General features: G+C 26.9%; 2 protein-coding genes across 2 annotated transcripts; one reads left to right on the forward strand and one right to left on the reverse strand.

Moving 5' to 3' along the window:
• Positions 1-2,781: 2,781 nt before the first annotated feature.
• LOC101249144 (homeobox-leucine zipper protein HAT22) lies at positions 2,782-4,331 on the forward strand. Its single transcript, XM_010318880.3, has 3 exons — positions 2,782-3,417; positions 3,680-3,759; positions 3,869-4,331. Exons 1-3 carry the CDS (start codon positions 3,004-3,006, stop codon positions 4,131-4,133), a joined length of 759 nt encoding a protein of 252 aa, XP_010317182.1. The 5' UTR covers positions 2,782-3,003; the 3' UTR covers positions 4,134-4,331.
• Positions 4,332-17,455: 13,124 nt separating this feature from the next.
• LOC138342156 (1-aminocyclopropane-1-carboxylate synthase 3-like) lies at positions 17,456-18,301 on the reverse strand. Its single transcript, XM_069294352.1, has 2 exons — positions 18,267-18,301; positions 17,456-18,032 (listed from the first exon to the last, which is right to left on the reverse strand). The coding sequence occupies exons 1-2, from the start codon at positions 18,299-18,301 to the stop codon at positions 17,456-17,458; spliced, it is 612 nt and encodes a 203-aa protein (XP_069150453.1).
• Positions 18,302-18,969: the final 668 nt, after the last annotated feature.

Below are 18,969 nucleotides of genomic sequence, written 5' to 3' on the forward strand. Positions count from 1 at the left end.
TGCACTAAACATTTTCTCTTACTACTTAAAGTCTTAAACTATTAATTCAAGTGACTACACAATTAAACTAAAATTAATCAATTTAAGTGTTCAAAGGATCATCTTTCAACTGTGCACTTTTAAACAGAACAAATCCCATAATAATTTCTGAGCACATATGCATGTGTTAAGAGTGTGTGAGAATTTTATCTAAAAATTTAATATTTTAGATGTAATATATTTTTATTTAATTAATTATATTCTTAACACATTTCATCATGTGTGGATCTGAATTTTTTCATTGATCAAGCACATAATATTTTATTTGTTTATAATAGGTGGTCATGAGATTCGACCCTAGAATCATTGTCCGCTCTAATGCCACGAGCCTATCTTCTCTTCTAAAATAAAAATATCTCATCTAAAATTTTAAATAATCAAAAAAGATATATTTTTTATTTAGTTAGTTATATTTTTAATGACATGAAAGTAGGTTTAAATTTATAATAATTAATTAAAATTGACTTGATACGGAAAAAAAAGGCATAATATATAAATGTGTCCTACTTGACTTCAAATCACATTTATGCCCTTCAACTTTGGATGTGCATAAATAGACACTTAAACTTGTATAACGTTGAACAAATAGACACGCATGTCCTACATGTCATTTTTTGTCCTGCGTGGTTTCCTACGTGTATTGTGCAATATAGGACTCATGCGTTTATTTATTTAAAAGTTGGATAGTTAAAGTGCCTATTTGTGCATTATGAAAGTTGGAGGTCAAAGTTAAAATTTGAAGTCAAATTTAAAGTCCAATATATGTATTATGGCAAAAAAAATCGTGCAAGATACTTATCTAATCACATTTATGCCCTTCAACTTTGGATGTGCACAAATAGACACTTAAACTTGTATAACGTTAAACAAATAGACATGCATGTCCTACATGTCATTTTTTGTTCTACGTGGTGTCCTACGTGTATTGTGCCATGTAGAACTCATGTGTTTATTTATTTAAAAGTTGGTTAGTTAAAGTGCCTATTTGTGCATTATGAAAGTTGGAAGTCAAAGTTAAAATTTGAAGTCCAATATATGTATTATGCCAAAAAAAAATCGTGCAAGATACTTATGTAATCACATTATTCTGTACTAGGTTATGATGCTACACCCCGAGATTTTTTTGAACTTTTTCCTTATAATTATTTATAACAAGAAGTTGAAGTTCATCCAGAAGATAGCTACTGTTAGACTCTATCTTTTTAGTCATTTTAATAACATGTTACATGCCTAACTGTTGTGTTCTGCGTGTGAAATGCAAAGATGCCCAAATAAATTCTATTACGATAGCACTACTAATTAAAAACACTTCGAAAAGAATGATTCAGATTTAATAAATCGTGGACAAATTGATCTTTTTCTTCGGTTTTACAAATTTATAATTTTCATGTGAAACCACAGAGAGTATCAGTATGCACATCGAATTTTTTGCGAATTTTTTTTTTATAAAATCGATGTACATTGTCGGATTTAATAATAATAATAATAATGAAATTTAAAAGGTGGGGAAAAGAACACTAGAATTTTTAATTAGAACAAAGAGACATGACGTTTTTCTTATCAAATTATATTTCATCAATAGAATAAAGTGCTAAAAGTAACAAGTAGGATCAACTTATATTAAGGAAACAGTGTGCATCACACCTTTCTGATTATTGCATGATTGGTGTTAGCGGGACCTTCTCATGCCTTATTGGGGAATTATTCCTAAAAAAAAATTAATATATTAAATCACCTAAAAAACAACTATTTACCAGATTGACTCGTAAATAAAATATATTATTTGCCACATAATGTTAAAAATATATTGATGTTGTAGAATATGTTAATATTTATAGTATAAGTTAAATTCATCTATCGATCGTAAGTATACAGAGAATTCAGTAAAACGCTATATCAACTTCCTAGTCAAGCAAAGATATGGATACTTGTTGATAAATCATATTCTTGCAAGCATTACCACTTTCTCAAAATATATTCTCTTAATATATTCTTTTTGGAAATCAAACAAAATGAAGTGGACTTAAATTAGTTCGTGATTTTGTTATAAATAATAGAACATAAACATTAGTTTTTATGATTTTGTTATAATATCACTTTCTTCATTTCTCTTCCATTGCCTCGGCCTCATGATCCTTCCAGAATCTTTTTTTCTTCAATATATACACACACACATTGATTGTACATGTGGAAAAAATAATATTGTTACACTATTGATATAGTTAACACGTTAAATCATCAAATAACTAATTAATTTCCTTTACAATAGACCACGATTTTTAATTAATTTTTACATGACCTCATATTGTAAAAAATAATTTACACTTTGATTGTATAAAAAATAAAACTCTTCCAAAATTTGAGAGAAGAGTGATAATTAAGTGTAAATTATTTTTATTTAAGAATTATAATCATCTAATATCCAAAATCGGAAGTGTTTCTCACTTGTTGACACATTTATACTGGGATTACACATTGGTTTGGTTGGGGTCAAATGTCAACCTATGACAAGCGAGAAACAGACAATTCATTATTCGTTACCAATATTATTCTTTTTTCTACCTATTCATCCCTTTGATTATTGCTATTTTCTCCTTTTTAAATTTATCTGATATAATTATAATTAATTAAAAAATAAATTAAAAATATTTTTATATATTTCTTAAATATTTAAATTGTTAATCATTATACATTAAATTAAAATTCACCGTCTAAAATTAAAAGTTTGAATCTAAATATTTCAATGATAGGGAAAGCAAATAAGCAATAGTACCTAGTACTATATAGTATAAATTATAGTGCTCCATTTTAACCCACCAGGCAAGAAAAACGTCTTCTCTTCAATTTCAGTTTCTTTATTTCTCTATTTCAACCAGAATATCAAGTACAATTTCTCTCTTTTCATTTTATAGATTTCAACAAAACTCAGAATTACTACTAATTATATTTGATTTCTCGCTGATCATGGAGAGTATATATGACAGTGCCGGTCTTGATTTAGGATTAGGTTATTCATCAACGGTGAATCAGACATCAAGAAAAGACGGACAAGTAGCTGCAGTTAAATCCGATCTCGGTTTTGAGCCCTCTCTGAATTTAAGCCTTTCTTCCGGTGATCATCAGATGGTAGATCTGAAGACGGAAAATAAGGATCAATTATCTGTTGCTTCGTCGTATTCAAATGGCAGTGTGAAAAGGGAAAGAGATATTGGTAGTGAGGTAACAGAAGTAGAAAGAGTAATTTCTTGTAGAGTAAGTCATGATGAAGATTATTATGAAGATGATGATGCTTCAAATGGAAAGAAGAAACTTAGGCTCACCAAAGTACAATCTGCTCTGTTAGAAGAAAGCTTCAAGCAACAGAGCACTCTCAATCTTGTAAGCTATCAATCTTTTCTGGCGTGATCATTTCATTTAAAAGTTTTAATTATTTTTTGATGAGTCGAGATTGTGAAAATCAAGAGTGATCATCAAAATTTCTACCTGAGACTCTGATACCGTATGAAAGTTGTGAGTTGTGACTATATCTTATATTTTCTCTGTCTCAATTTATGTAATCCTACCCAAATTTGATTTGATTTGTATAGATATAGGATTTTCTAAATGACAGAACTGATGATTCACATTTCGAATAATTCAGAAGCAAAAACAGAACTTGGCAAGGAAGCTTAACGTAAGGCCTCGTCAAGTTGAAGTTTGGTTCCAGAATAGAAGAGCAAGGTTTGACATCTTTCTCGTATATTTAATAGATTTCTTAATATAAATACGTTAAATAACTAACAAAATAAATTAGACATCGAATTTAATTAGATATTTATCGTTTTCACAGAACGAAGTTGAAGCAAACAGAGGTGGATTGCGAGTTTTTAAAGAAATATTGTGAGACACTAACAGATGAAAACAAAAAGCTTTACAAAGAATTGCAAGAACTGAAAGCTTTAAAAGTTGGGCAGCCGTTGTACATGAAGCTGCCGGCTGCAGCCACGCTCACTGTGTGTCCTTCCTGCGAAAGAGTCGGCGCCGGCGCTGCCCAAAACTCAGCCAAGCCTCCTCACCTATACGGCTCCTTTACTAATCCCTCAGCAGCTTGTTAATTAATTAGTACAGTATGCAAATCGTCTTGTTGAATTTATTTTTAATTAATGTCTTGTTGATTAACTAGATTCTTAGGAAATCTCCCAAAACTTATTAAGATTTTTATTTTTTTTAATTTGTACTATAATGAAATGACTTGTATAGTTCATTTGTTAATTAGAGATTTCCTAATCATTAATCAATATTCTATTTACTCATTTGTTTCTTTAATTTGTCGCAGTGCAGCTATGTAAATTGTTAAGAAATATATTTATTTTTGGTAATCTATGTTTCTTCATCTCCTGATCATTTTCAAATTACTTAGAGATATTATTTTGAGTTTAGCTTAATATATACTGAGATTTGTAAAGAACTTTAGATTATCAATTCAATAAACAGGGGATGCGTGTTGATTTCCAAAAATTCAATAATTTTTTTCGAAATTCTATAATTACATCGATAATTCTTTTAATGACATCAACATATAAAGACGGGAACCATTAACAACCGGAAGGATAATCACATTTGTATATTCTAGAAAACCTTTATTAGAACCGTAAAATCAAAATTCTAAAGATAATAAAAAACAGATTATCGAGTATATATATTTAAAAATTAGGTAGGTGTTGCCTGTTGTGTTGGTCCATTTAAATGTAATTATACTAAAAAGTTGGTCTATATACTATTAAATCTCAATGTATACATTTCCACGTTTTGTTGCGTCATTGGATGTAAATTTATTTTCTTCTAATTTATGTGGGTGTTTTTTTTTTTTGTTTAAAAACATTTATTAATCATATGATCAATAGAAACAATGTCTATGATTTTATTTTGATTCATAAATTTTAAGAGTTTCTCTAAAAAAATTTAAATTATGAATCAATTAAATAATATTATATAAATTAAAATAGAAAAAATAATACAAACAATATGCATGATCTAGTTGTTCTCTCTCTATAATATATTTACTCCATTTCACAAAGAATGACATGATTTGACTTGACATGGAGTTTAAGAATATAAAAAAGATTTCTGAATTTTGTGGTCCTAAATTAAAGTAAGGTCAAATATATTAAAAAATTACACTTTAATCTTATGGCCTTAAACATGGCACGTGGAAAATTGAAATTAAAATATTATAAAAAAATCATTCTTTTTAAATAGATTAAAAAAAGATTATTCTTTTTGAAACGGAAGAAGCATATGGAAAAGGAGATTATAAAGTAGTGTTGTTTAATTAGGTAGACTTTATACCTTAATTAACGAAACAAAAAGATAATGATTTGGATGGTTGAATAAGGAGAGGTTAGTCATGATAGAGATGATGTTTATGTGGAAAGCCAAAGGTAGGAGTCAGCTCACGTGTATTTGTCTAGTTTTTTCTCTTTTCTTTTTTAATTGAGAAAGTATCAATATGAAAAAGTGAAGGAGACATGGCCTCCCATATATTGGGTGTATGGAGATTTAATATGATGCCGTTATAGAAATACATAAATTTTAAATCTGAACTCCTTTTACATGCATATATATATGATCTCTTTGATGATAAATAGCTCAAATAAAGGATGAATTATTTGAACATATTTTTTTTGTATCACAATGAAATAAAGAATATATTTTTTTCACGATAAAATAGAAATGGAGAGAGAAGAGCACGTACGAGCATCTAGTAAAAAGAAATAGCTTCGTCAACAGCACATGTAAGCCGCGAAGGATATAGATGGTTTACATAGTAAGTAAAATTAACTTGAGAAAAGTCATTGGAGTGAATGTGAAGAGAGATTTTGAGGAAATGTATGTGGGACGCACATATCATGTGATAGTGAAAAGATCAGACGTATCCCATGCGTAGCAAGTTTCATTATGAACATGGAGACTAATTGTATCACAACCTACTACTACTTCTTTGATGTATCATTTGCAACCACTGCTTATTGAGATGTAACAAATTGCTTGTTATTTTCCCATCATCAACAAGGTCCACATCTTATCCTGTTTTCTCTTTTACCCCACTTTTTTTTTTATTATTATTATTAGTTTGATTTTTTTGATGATCATTTAATTAATATTGATCTCTTCGTTTTAATTTATGTGTTCGTTTTATTTAAATATATGACCTTCATCTCATTTTATAAGTTATTTTTTGAAATTCAAAAGTCAAATAAGTCTATTTTTCTTTGACCGTAAATTTTTCATAGATCGTATAAACATTTCGAATTATCAATTATTGTGACTCATATTACTTTTTAAATAGTTTACAAATATATAAATTTCATTTAAAAAATTTGAAGATTCCATGCAAAAGTTTATGGTCAAACTTAAACTGTTTTACTCTCAAAACATAAAATGTGTTATAAATTGAGACAAAGGAAATATTATTATTTTTGGCGATTCTTTAAAATTATAGAATGCAAAATTTATCTTTATTTTTTAAAAAATCTCGTGTCAAATTAAAATAACATAAATAAATTAAAATAAGAAAAAGTTATTATCTCATAAAAATTACTTTTTTTATTGAAGAAAATTAGACTCGAGAAGATTTACTTTTTTTTGAGATAATAACTTTTTTTTTCTGAGATGAAATTTAGTGGTACTTTCTTATCTCTTTTTGGTTATTAATTCTGATAAATGGGTTTATACTAAAATTGATAACTAATATCACTATAAGTTATTCAAGTCAAAACATAGAATACACAGTATCGTGATTAATTATTCTAAAATAAAAATAACAAAAATACCTCTAACAAACATGATAGGACTCAAGTCTACCCCTACTGCCTCCTCACACACCAATGACTTACAACCATGCCATTTGGTGACGACTTAACTAAAAAATTAATCATTTTCCTACTAAATTAGATAAAAAGATATTTTTATAAATAAATAAATTTTTACAAATTATTCGATATATATTATTTTAATTCAATAAAAAATAATATCAATTAATCTTAATATAATTAATATCAGCGTAATTGAAATTTTTCACTACTAAATAATTTTGAAAAAATATCTTAAGAGACATGTTATCGTGATTGGTCAGAGGCAAGAGTCCTGATTAAGTTGAATCATTGGAGGATCTTTCATGGTCTAACTTTATAATTTATTAATTATTAATATGCGTAGGATATATTTGTCCTTGTTATTTGGTGTCCACTTTTTAAAAGAAACAAAAAAAATAAATATTTAAAAATAGTGAGTATATAATTAGGAAGAAAATGGAATGATAAGTGACTTTCCTGGAAGCTGCAACTTTCTGCTAGTCTTATCATTCATCATCATGAATTTCATCACCTTCTCTACCGTTTACCACTTTTTTATCCCTTTACTCACCGCAATAAAAACAAAGTTTTAACGATGACAAAAGTATTAAAGATTTTATTAGTATTAATTAATTATTATGAAGTTTAATACTGCTATAAGCTTTTAGTTATGTTTATAAAAAGTATTGATTGTTTCTAAAAAAAAACAATTAGGTGAATTAATTATCGTTATGATTTATGATCATTTTTTCAATTAACTCCATCATTTTGTACTTCAAATAATAATAATAATAATAATAATAATAATAATAATAATATATTTCATAAATAGAATAAATAAGAGAAATCACACCTTTAAATTCTCTTTTTATCATTATCCCCTATTAGTTTTACTAATTCCAAAAATCCATCATTTTCATGTATCAGATTAACGTATCTCACGCATCAAATTAATGTATCTCGTGCATCAAATTAATGTATTGCGTGCATCAGATTAATGTATCTCGTGTATCAGATTAGTGTATCATGTATAAAATGTACATCAGATTAGTATATCATATATAAAATGTAATGTATCTTACTTAACGATTAATGTATCTCGTGCATGAGATTAACGTATCAGCCCTTAATATTATTGTATCAATTTTAAGGGATTTTTGTAATTATAAATTTATAAGAGACAAATGATAATTGTAACTTAAAAGTATGTGATTTCCCATTATATTATTGTATCAGTTTAAGAGATTTTTGTAATTATAAATTTATAAGAGACAAATGATAATTGTAACTTAAAAGTATGTGATTTCCCTTTATATTATTGTATCAGTTTAAGAGATTTTTGTAATTATAAATTTATAAGAGATAAATGATAATTGTACCTTAAAAATATGTGATTTCTGTCATTTGACCATAATTTTATTACTTCAAAATTAATGATTTGGTACTTAAGATAAGAAAAAAAATGTTTTTTTATTAATTTAAAAAATTCAGGATTGAATCCAATAATTTTTTATTGACATCAAATAACCAATTCATAAAGCAAATCATTTAAAGGGTATTTTAGAATACCTATATAACCATTGATTTTCTTCGATTTACCTATCTTGAAATTTTGATAAAATGATCTAACAAAAACTCTTTAATAAGTAATTGCTGTGAGTCTGTAATTAAAAAGATTAATATTAAAATAATTTAAATTTTATAATTTTAAATTAAAAATATATCAATTATATTAACAATACCTTTTATAATCATATAATTTTAAACATATCTAAAAAAATATATATATTGGACAAACATTTAATAAGGAATACAAGAATATTCATCCCTCGAGACCGGGCGTTAGGAATACAAGAATATTCATCCTTGAAACCGGACGTTGGGAAAGAAATTACCTGACTAATCACTAAAATTTAGAAATAACAAAAATATTCATTCTTAAAAAAGGGACGCAATTTTTATTTTATTTTTTAGTTACCGATTTGATACCAACTAATTAAATTGTTTTTGCCCATGGTTAAGCATACATATATACTAGTGAATTAGCCATTACGGTTATAATTTTAGTTAATCACCACTCATGATAGACATTTAGGGTGTGTTTGGTATAAAGGAAAATATTTTTTCTAGAAAATGTTTTCCTGAAAAACAAGTAAATTTTGGACTTATTTTTTCATGTTTGGTTGGTGAGTAGAAAATATTTTTCGGAAATGATTTTTAGTGTTTGATTTATGAATGAAAAATATTTTTGAGAGACATCTTTTATTTTTACTAGAGTAGAAAATAATTTATAAAATTGAAAATATTTTTTAAAAACAATTTTTATTTGGGGTGGTTGGGGATGGTGGGGGAGGGGGTAGGAGTGATAAAATAAAAATTTGAACTAAAGTATTTTTAAGAAAACAAAATTAATTTTTTGGGGGGTTAGGGGTGGGTGGGGGACTGACCAGGGGGGAGGAGTGGGGTAGGAATTTAAAAATAAAAATTTAAAGTTGAAAATATTCTTAAAAAGCAAAATTATTTTTTGGGGGAGGGGGTGGGTTTGGGTGGGCTAGCCAATAGTGGGTGGGTGGGGGGATCAGGGATTGGGTAAAAAAAAATTAAAATTAATTAATTTTTAAATTGTTGTTTTTCCAAAAAAATGTAATTTAAAATTATAGGAGAGTTTTGGAAAATATTTTCCTCAATTTTTGAAGGGAAGTCATTTTCCTTAATTTTGAGGAAAATAAGTTGATTTGAAAAACATTTTCCAAAACTTTTGTCCCAACCAAACATGAGAAAATTGAAAAATATTTTCCTTCATACCAAACACACTCTTAGTGATAATTATGTGAAATGAGGTTTCGAATTTATATAATTAGCAATTTATATAATATAATTTGTACAACTTTTATATAATGTAATTTTATATAATATAATTTGTATAACTTTTGTATAATGTATCTCGAAGGAAATATATATATAATCAAGTTGTGATGTACCAACATATCCAAAGGATAATTAAACAAAACACTCATAAATAACAAAATGATTAAAAAGTCAAGTCATTCTAAAACATGAAATAAATTCTTAAAATTATCAATAACAATTGAGAGACATAAAATTATTTATATTTAAAACATAAGCAAGTTTTTTCTCGATCCTTTATGGGGAAGTGAGGCTGAATGTTCACAGGCACATCGATCTCCAAATTTTGTATTGTCACAAAAAGCCCCTTCAAAATTTGGCCCCCAAGTAGCTTTGCATTGTTTTATGCAGTCATCTAAGTTACATGTATAAATAATAACTTTAACTTCACCTTCTGCGATACAATTTCCTTCAATCACAAAAAACAATCAAAGAAAACACCATTCTAAGATCCATTTTTTTTAATTATAGAAGACAACGAGACTCAAACACAGAGATTTTTATATTAACTTATTAAAAAATTGTTCGATATTTATAGAGATAATTGTGTCTCAAATTATCAAAAGAAGCATTATTTTAGGTATGTTTATAATGAAATTTAGATTTACTTGCTTAAAATTATTTTTATGGAATTTAAGTTATATATTTTTCTTATTTAAGCACTGTTTAGTCAAAAATGAATTTCAAAAGTATAAATCCGCAATTACACAAACTTACTCACAAATTATATAAACTCGCGAATTATATAAATTCACTCATAAATTAAAAAAATATGTAAATTATACAAATGAGACAGCTTAAACTATAATTACAATTCATAAAATATACAAATTATAATTACGAAGTATAATTAAATTTATTCCAGTAGCTATGTACTAAAAACTTTTCCTATTTTAAAGCTATTTGGCTGCCAATATGACTTGTGTTGAAGTGCATAGCCCAAAACTCGAAATGGCAATAACTGGGCTCAGGTAGACATTGGATGGATTGAGGCATTTGTACAAACGGAAAGTTTCAGAAATAGCCACGTTAAGGGTTGTATTTTGTAGGAAGGAAAATGTTTTTCATGAAAAATAATTTTTTTTTTTTGGAAAATAAGTAGATTTATAATTTATTTTTTATTTGTTATGTTTAGTGAGTAGAAAATATTTTTAGAAAATGATTTTTATTGTTTGATTTATGAATGAAAAATATTCTTGAAAAATATCTTTTATTTTTATTAGAGAAGAAAATAATTTTGAAATTGAAAATCTTTTTTTCAAAAAAATATTTTTTTTTAGGGGGAGGTGGGGTGGTAGGAGGTCGAGGGTAGGAGCGAAAAATTAAAATTTGAAGTTAAAGTATTCTGTAAAAACAAACTTAATTTTTTAGAAATTGATATTTTTAAAAAAAAATGTACTTTGAAGTTGAATGAGAGTTTTGAAAGATGTTTTCTTAACTTTTGAAGGGAAGTCATTTTCCTTGAATTTGATAAAAATGAATTGATTTGGAAAACATTTTCAAAACTCTTGTCTCAATCAAACATAAGAAAATTAAAAAATATTTTCCTTTCGTAACAAACACACCCCAAGTCAAAAGTAGGTCTTTTAAACTATACGTTGGTAGTTTGGCTAATTATATGTACTTATATTAATTTTCCTTAATCAATGGGACCGAAAAAATTCACAAGATCTTTCTATAATAAATAAAAAAAGAATTGCACCGCAGATTTTTGTGTTGCTATAAGCTTTTTTTCACTTGAATACATTGATGGAAATATATTTGTTTAAATAGGGGAAATCCCACCTTTTAGTTTTATTGCTATCATTATTTTCTATTAGTTTTATAAATTTTCAAAAATTTTCATTTTCATGCATTAGATTAATGTATCAGCGTATCAAATTAATATATCTCGCGCATCAAACTAATGTATCTCGCGCATCATATTAGTTTATCATGTATAAAATGTAATGTATCTTACTTAACAAGTAATGTATCTCGTGCATATTAATGTGTCAGCACTTGTATTATTATATCAATTTGAGAGATTTTTATAATTATATATTAATAAGGGTAAAATGATAATTTTGCGTATATGATTTATGTCCTTTGCCCATTATATTTAGAAGATGAATGCACTATAGAAATACTTAAATACATTGATACAATAGTGAACAGATACACTCTAATACACGATACAAATGTGTAATAAGAAACTAATCCTCTTGAATACATTGATAGAAACTTATAACAAGTTACAAATACATTTGAATAAGTTAATACAAAATGAATTATAATAAATATACACTTGATACATTGATTCAAATATATAATCAATAAAAGATACAAGAAGAATAACAAGGATACACTTAAGTAAATTGATACAAATTGAATTGAATTAAACTGATCAACGTTATATCATATAAGCTTTATGTTCTATGCATGATGTAGTGTTTAACCAATTGAAGTCGATAACAAATCTTATTTTCTTAAGTTTTTCAATAAACAGTAAAATCTCACTATCACATATAAATATTATTATTGTATATTATAAAGGTATTATTTAATCGATAAATCAATTTTATTAATTAAAATAGTATTTTGACATTCAATAAAGGTCAATGATTAAATCAAAATATTTGTATCTTACTAATTTGTGTATTATATTTATCAAATTCACATTTAAAAAAATAAATTTATTATACATAAAGTACAATGAATACATCAAGATCATTGTAATTTACTAAATTATGTATCATATTTATTGAATTTATATACAAAATAAAATCATTTACATTATGATTCATAGTAATATATTTTTTTTGTTAAATGTTTCATTGTAAAATAAATTCAAGAATTCAACGATTCATTATAAATGATGTTCATTATTTCGTATTATTATTCATTGTACCTTTACTAAAAATATTCAATGTATTATGGTGAAAGAATAAACTGTATTAGCAACATAAGAAATTTCTTGAAATCCTATCCCAGATGGCTTTTTCATTTAAAAGGTATAACAAAATCAAAAATCAACCGTGACAGATAAAAAACGTAAAACATTTGTGTGAGTACAAAAGAGATGAGCTTCATTCCACATGTAACACCGGAACTTTTGGACTTCAACTAGAGTTAAATTTTAATAAAAAAAATAAAACACAATAGAATCATATTACACCGAATTGTCTTAGATACATATGTACCTTTAAAGCATTATTAATTTATAGTAATATAATGGGATATTTATATAGGGTTTTTTTGAAAATATATTATCTTATTATTTTATCGAAATGACTAATTTTTTTCATTAACCCAAATTGAAATCGAAAAATATTATTTAAAAAAATTATTAGTTTATCGAATTAGATACATATATACTTTTAAGCATTATTAATTTATAGTAATATTAATGGGATATTTATATAGATTTTTTTTTGGAAATATATTATCTTATTATCTTATCGAGATGACTAATATTTGTCATTAACCCAAGTTGAAATCGAAAAAATTATTAGTTTATAGAATTTAAATTTAATGTGATTTTCTTGTAAATATTGACATCCCTATTCAAAACAGGCTAACTTTTTATGAAGAAGATCTCTGAAGCAAGAGAACAAGCAGGCAGTTGCAAGTTGGTGATCACTCTATGTATAGTCTAATTACATAACTATCAATATACCTAAATGTACTACTAACTTTATCATATTTTTATAATTTCTTATCATTTAAAAAAATTATAAAAATTATCTATTTCAAAATACATCATGTTAAGCAATGTATCAATTGGATATATGATGTATCAGGATGTAATACATCACTTTGCGTGATGTATCGGGATGTAAAGCATTACTTAACGCGATGTATCAATTGAATATATCACTATACACGATATATCGAAATGTGATACGTCATTATACATGATGCATAGAGATGTGATACATCACTATACACGATGTGTCGAGATGTGATACATCACTATACACGATGTGTCGAGGTTAAATATATCAATATGCGTGATATATCAGCTGAATATATCAATATACATGATGTATCGGTCGAATACATCATGTATGGACATTTTGATATGTATCCAAAAATTTCACTAAATGTAACATATTTTTGTAATTTGAAAAAGTGTGAGAATAAAATATAATTAATTTTTATCACAATAAAATTTATGTATAATTTCTATTTATTAAATCTAATATATTTTGAACGAAAATTTTAATTTTTGCCATTTTCATCAAATGCATGAGTCAATTTTCTATTGAATATTGCTACAAGCTGAGAAATAATATTTTTTTTGGAGGTGGGGCCAGTCAGACAGACAAATTTTCGTTACTCTGAATTGGACTACATGCATGAAGATTGTGCAGGTGTTTCTCTGTTCCTTTCTATGGATTTGTTCATGTGAAACCCATACCACGCTATTTCTTGCCTTCTCCAAAACTCATGATATCATCTATATACAAAGTAATTTTAAAAAAAACTTAAGTCATCTGCGGTCACTTAAAATTGTCTGCATAATTCATTTAGATATCTCAACTATTTCTTGTGTCAATTGAACACTTTATTTGTTCAAAAGTCATTCATATTAAACACAAAATGCTGACATGGCAAAAAACGTGTATTTCACTTTCCTTGAGCGCGTTAATTTATTAAAAATAATATTTTTCCTTTTTTCTTTCTTAATTTATACCCCTAAGTTAATTTTAGAAAATTTAATTAACAAAAGAGAAGAAGGACAGTTGTCTTCTTCCCTCTTTCTATCATATTATTCTTTCACCATTTTTATCTTTTTTTTTTACACAGCACACCACACTCCCTCCACCTCTCTTTTTCTCACCCTCATTGTTCTTTCTTGTTTTCCTCTTTTTTCTTATGTCGATTTTCGTCTCAAATATCTCGAAGAAGTTTCATTTACAATGATAAAAAAAATATGAATAGATCTTTTTGGGCAAAAGTCTGTTAATTTTTTTTCAATTCTAATAAATAATTTCTAATGTATAAAAGATGAAGACAATGAGTGAAAAATTTTAATGCTATCGAAATGAAAGAGAATGCATATTTAGCTTGAATAGACACCAATGGTGTGTCATTGTTTCTCCATGGAAGAGAAGAAAGAGATGGAGCGACACCAACTCCATGGAAAATCAGAAATGGGTATTTCTGAAGAAGGAGGAGGAAAGTGGGGAGGGTGGAGGCTTTAATTAAAAATAGATAATTTTTTTTAATTTTTTAAAATACTTTATGAATTAATTATATAGAGGTTTTTAAAAAAAATTAAATGTAATGTCACGTGTCATCATATTATTGGTAAAATTAATATGAATTCGCGTTTGAGATACACGCGTTTTTATTTTTCAATTGATTGTCAGTTTGTGTCAAATATGTATAATTTTTTTAAGGTTTAAGTGTTCAATAGGTACATTCCTTAGTTGAGGTGTTTAAGTGAAATATGAGAACAACTTTAAGTGGCTATGAATGACTTAGGCCTTAAAAAAATTATATTACTAATACTGCAATTTATTATAATTTGTAATTATAAAAGGTTATTTATGGGAAACTTACATATATACTATAATAAACAATATTTACCATTTATAACAATAATATTTCTTTTTCACTTGATCACTTTTAGTTCATTTATAATGCAAGTTTAATTCATATTACAACAAATAATTTTTTATTCTCATATAATACAAATTTTAATGATAGATAATTCATTTATCACACATTTTAATACACTTTTAATAAGATGTGTAAAACTTTTACCAAACAAACATAATATATTTTTAAAAACAATTATAATTCATATATAATTCAAATACATTGCATATATAATTCACTTTTAATACATATTGCAGATTTAACATAATATTTCTATAAATGGTAATAAATAAAAATATTGCTAAATTAGTAATTATTTATTAAAATGTACCAATTCATGTAATTTTTCTTTATTTCTATGCCGATAGCATTGTATAAAATGTTTTTCACTTAACTAGTTTATCAATTTTTATTTTCTACAAATTTCATACTAGTCTTTTATATGTGAATAATTGATTAACTTAACTAGATAGGTGCAAACTTTGTATATTATTTGTGCACAAAATTTAACCCCATGCTTAATAATAAATATTACTTGTACAAATTATCCATAGTTTTGGCTGGAAAGAGGAGCTTCATTTATATTACGGATGATTTTGTTCATATATATGGTTATCTAGCTTCTTTTTTTGGGCGTAATACATGTATTAGATCCTAAATTTGATTTTAAATTTTAACTTTGATCTTCAACTTTCATAATGCACAAATAGACACTTTAACTATCCAACTTTTAAATAAATAAATACATGAGTCCTACATGACACAATACACGTAGGACATCATGTATGACAAAAAATGACATGTAGGATGATATGTAGGACATGTGTGTCTATTTGTTCAACTTTATACAAGTTTAATATTTATTTTTACACATCCAAAAATGAAGGACATAAATATAATTTGAAACTTAGTTAAAAAGCACGGTTTTGTATTATGTTTTTTTTTTGGTCATGTGTGTTGACCCCTTTAATTTAAATTTTTTTACCTAACTTTTTGTCAGGCTAAAGTGTTAACAGTCGAACTTCTTATGTTAGACAAAAACAACTACATATTAATCAAATCTTTTCGTGTCCCAAAAAGATTGAACATTTTATTTTTCTCATCAGTTCAATTTTTGTTCACGTTTTCTTTAATTGATAAATAAATTTATTTATTTGTATGATTTAGATATTTAGTGTCTTTTTAAAATAATAATTTGATTAATAAGATTTGATATGAGATAAATTGATATTTCAATTTTTCTTCTAAGAACGTATTTGATCATTTGAACTCATAAGCGGGATCAAATATGTTTCCGCCAGAAGCTATGTTTGAATAGCAAATGGAATAATCAACATGAAATAGTACTTACAATTGCTAACTAAAAGGGTTAATAAACATCTTGTACTGACCAGTATTCCATCTATCAAACAATTAGTTGATTGATCCTATTTGAATTAATCTTACTTCATCGGTATTAAGTTATAATGTAGAGTAATTGTTACCCAAAAAAAGCTGCAAATGTACAAAATATAATTAAATGAATAAAAATGTATTTTTAATAAATAAAATTTTTGAATAAAACAATCACATTCTTGACTAGCTGGTTATGGGCAACACAATACACATTTGTCTGTTTTTTGTGCTAGACCCACCTACAGATCGTATCTTTTTCTCCTTAAGAATAACATTTTCAGAAGTTAAATATATTTTTCAGTTAAATCAAATACTATATTATTAATGCATTTTAAACCGTAATAATAGATTAGCACTGTATATATGCATAGATTACATTTAAATTAGATATGGAAATTTTATGGGTTATAGACCAATTTAACCTGATAAGATTTGAGTTCTTAAACTTTATTAAAATGAGCAATTGATATGGAGTAATAGAATAAATTGAACATTTTATGAAGAATTGATAATATAATGTGGATTCATTACAATATGTATGATAAGCACTTCTCGTCCTATATCACATGGACGGGGTGCCCCTCTACAAAATGTATGCATTATGATATAAAACTCAACATTAATCTAACTAAATGTTGAGAATATATAATCTGTATAAATAATTACTCATTAGTAACTTTCGTATGTCTAGACTATCGTTCTCTTTGACGTTCATTGAACGATAGTCGAAAAACCCATTTGGAAAATGACTTCTTCTTATTAGAACACTGCTGCTGATTTTGAATATCATCCTTGTTATTAACCCTTGAATCAACAAAAGCCTTCAAACGTTGTATGGCGATATTTAACGTATCTTCTGACATGTTAGCAAAACATGCACGAAACCAACCCGGTTCTGTACAATGGCATGACGATCCAGCTGAAATATTTAGCCCTACTTCGTACACTATTTTCTTCCATAATTCCATTTCTCCATCAAATGTGTTTGAACTTAAAAGATGTCTCATATCCACCCAACAAAACAACCCAGCATTGCTCTCAAGGCACCTTATTCCAATTTGTTTAAGACCACCAACTAGCATTTCATGTCGTTTTTTCAGCCTCTTTTGATTTTCAGACACGTAATTTTTCGTGAACTTTTTGTCTGATAGCAAAGCAGAAAGAAGGTATTGAGTTTGAGATGAAATTAATCCAAAACTAGACATTTTTGTGGCTGCAGAGACGACCCTATCGTCGTTGGAATAAATATGAGTTTGAGATGCAGGCAGCCTACTTATAACGCGTTCAATATGAGTCGATATTTTTAATATGAAGCATACATAAACATTTGTGCATCACTTTGATGTCTCAGCTAATAATTTTTGAAGTACAATTTGTTAGTGTTAAAAATTGGAAAAATAATTCCGAAAAAGTATTATGAAACTGCTCGCCTTATTGAAGTATCAAAAGTGTACAAAATAGGCTTAAACCGAAAAGGAAATTTAAATGTATGTTAAGAGTCACCTTATTTCTGAACCATCAAACATCTTACTAGTCATTATTTATGAATTTGAGCAGGTTTTTATAACAACATCAATAGGTCACCTCCCACCAAAAGGAAAGGAAAACATGGAAACACATGCTCTTCATCATTTTGAGCAATTAACAATGTCAACATTACTTGCATCTTCTTTTATGTCCATGTATATTCAACTTTTCGGTCTTCCATAAACATCTATCTCCTTCCCATCTCGCCTAACTTGGTGCAAAGATTTACGGTGAGAGGTGATAGATATTTCTTGGAGTTAATTAAGGTGTGTGCAAGCTGATTCAGACACCACAATTATCAAGAAATAGATAATAGATAAACGTCTTACCTCTATGAGGTTGAAACTTTAATACTTAAGGTTGAAATCTACATCAACACCTTGGAATGAGATAGTCTAATGTGATTCAATTTGTGTTATCTATTATTTCCCTTTGCAATTATTCCTCGATAAATAAAGCATATTTGCAAGATTTAAGAGGTTTCTTAAATTATTTTTATCTAAACCATTAAATCTTAAATCTTAAAGGCACTCATCCAAATATACCCTTGAGAAAATCAAGAGTAGCCATACCCTCGGGGTGACCTAGTGGTTTGAGTTTAGAACTTTCAACCGAATGTCCCTTGAAACTCCTAGGTCGAGCTCGCAGCAACGCACTTGTGCGGTCACCTCTCTAATTA

This window comes from Solanum lycopersicum, chromosome 2, assembly GCF_036512215.1.
Source record: "Solanum lycopersicum chromosome 2, SLM_r2.1".
In the NCBI taxonomy this organism is placed as follows: Eukaryota; Viridiplantae; Streptophyta; class Magnoliopsida; order Solanales; family Solanaceae; genus Solanum; species Solanum lycopersicum.